The 1,302-nt window shown below is 38.8% G+C and overlaps 1 protein-coding gene across 1 annotated transcript in view; it reads right to left on the bottom strand.

The window, feature by feature from the left end:
• LOC138864990 (caldesmon-like) overlaps positions 1 to 895 on the bottom strand; it is a 5,404-nt gene extending 4,509 nt beyond the window's left edge. Inside the window, exon 1 of the mRNA XM_070133659.1 lies at positions 888 to 895. Coding sequence (XP_069989760.1) covers positions 888 to 895 — 8 coding nt within the window. The remainder of the gene's footprint in view (positions 1 to 887) is intronic.
• Positions 896 to 1,302: the final 407 nt, after the last annotated feature.

Raw genomic sequence — 1,302 nt, 5'->3', positions numbered from 1 at the left:
TCTTGGTCTTCTTCCGTCTCCCCTCTGCTTCTTTCTGTTTCTGTCTCTCGGTCTCTCTGTTTCGAATTCTTTCTGTCTCTTTTTCTATTCTTCTATTTCATCTTTGATCTATTTTTTGATCTTTTTTTTTTTTTCCTTTTTTTTTTTCCTTTCTTTTTTTTTTTTCTTCGGGTTTTTTCAGAAAAAAGGTTTTTAAAATTTTTAAAAGTTTAAAGTTTAGATATTATCTTTTTTTTCTTTTTCTTTCGATTTTTTTATTTTTCTGTTTTTCTTTTTTTTTTTTTTTAAGTTTTTAAAATAAAAAATGTCAAACTCTCAGATACACATCTTCCCGCACCTCACTATCCCCCTCTCCACCCCTCCCCCATCATCACCCCCCCCCACACACAGTCTCTGACTCGTCCTGGTGACACACGAAGAGGCGGAGAGATGGTGATGATAAGGGTGATGATGGTGATGATGATGATGATGATGAGGAAGATAATGATGGGAGTGAAGATGGATGGTGATGGTGATGATGATGAGGAAGATAATGATTGGAGTGGAGATGATGGTGATGATCATGGGGATGATGGTGATTATGGTGGTGATGATGATGATGGTGGTGGTGATGATGGTGATGATAAAGTTGATGGTGATGATGATGTTGGTGATTTTAATGATGATAATGAGGAAGATAATGATGGGGGTGAAGATGATGGTGATAATGATGATGATGATGATGGTGGTAATGATGGTGATTTTAATGATGATGAGGATGTTGGTGATGATGGTGATGATGATGCGGGGGAGAGGAGAAGGGGGGATAAGTATTTCTGTATACATGTACATATGCATGTATATATACAAATACTTAGAAGTGAGCATGTATGTGTATACGTACATACCTCTCCATGTACAAGTGAGTCATGTATATATATATTTACGTACATATCTCTCCATGTACGTCTATCCCGTGTGTGTGAGTGTGTGTGCACGCAATTTATGCACTTAATAAACACCCAAATAAACTTACACGCATTTAAATAAACCTATCTAGAAACGAGACGGCAAAAATACACAGGGGCAATACACACACACATAACTGAACAAGGGTAGGCATGTATACGTACATTGAGCGTGTATGTCCAGTTTTCTTTTATTGACGTTATATCCTCGCGTAGGCCAAACAAAAAAAAAGAAAGTAATAAAGATAAAGATAAAAAAGAGAAGGAAGAGAGAGAGAGAGGGGGGATGGGTGGGATGGGAGGGAGGGAGGATAGGAGGGAGGGAGGAGGGGTGGGAGGGAGGGAGGGGGGAGGG

Source organism: Penaeus vannamei, chromosome 19 (genome assembly GCF_042767895.1).
Source record: "Penaeus vannamei isolate JL-2024 chromosome 19, ASM4276789v1, whole genome shotgun sequence".
In the NCBI taxonomy this organism is placed as follows: domain Eukaryota; kingdom Metazoa; phylum Arthropoda; class Malacostraca; order Decapoda; family Penaeidae; genus Penaeus; species Penaeus vannamei.
Note: the sequence above shows the minus strand (reverse complement) of the source record. Positions and strands in the feature narration are given on the sequence as shown.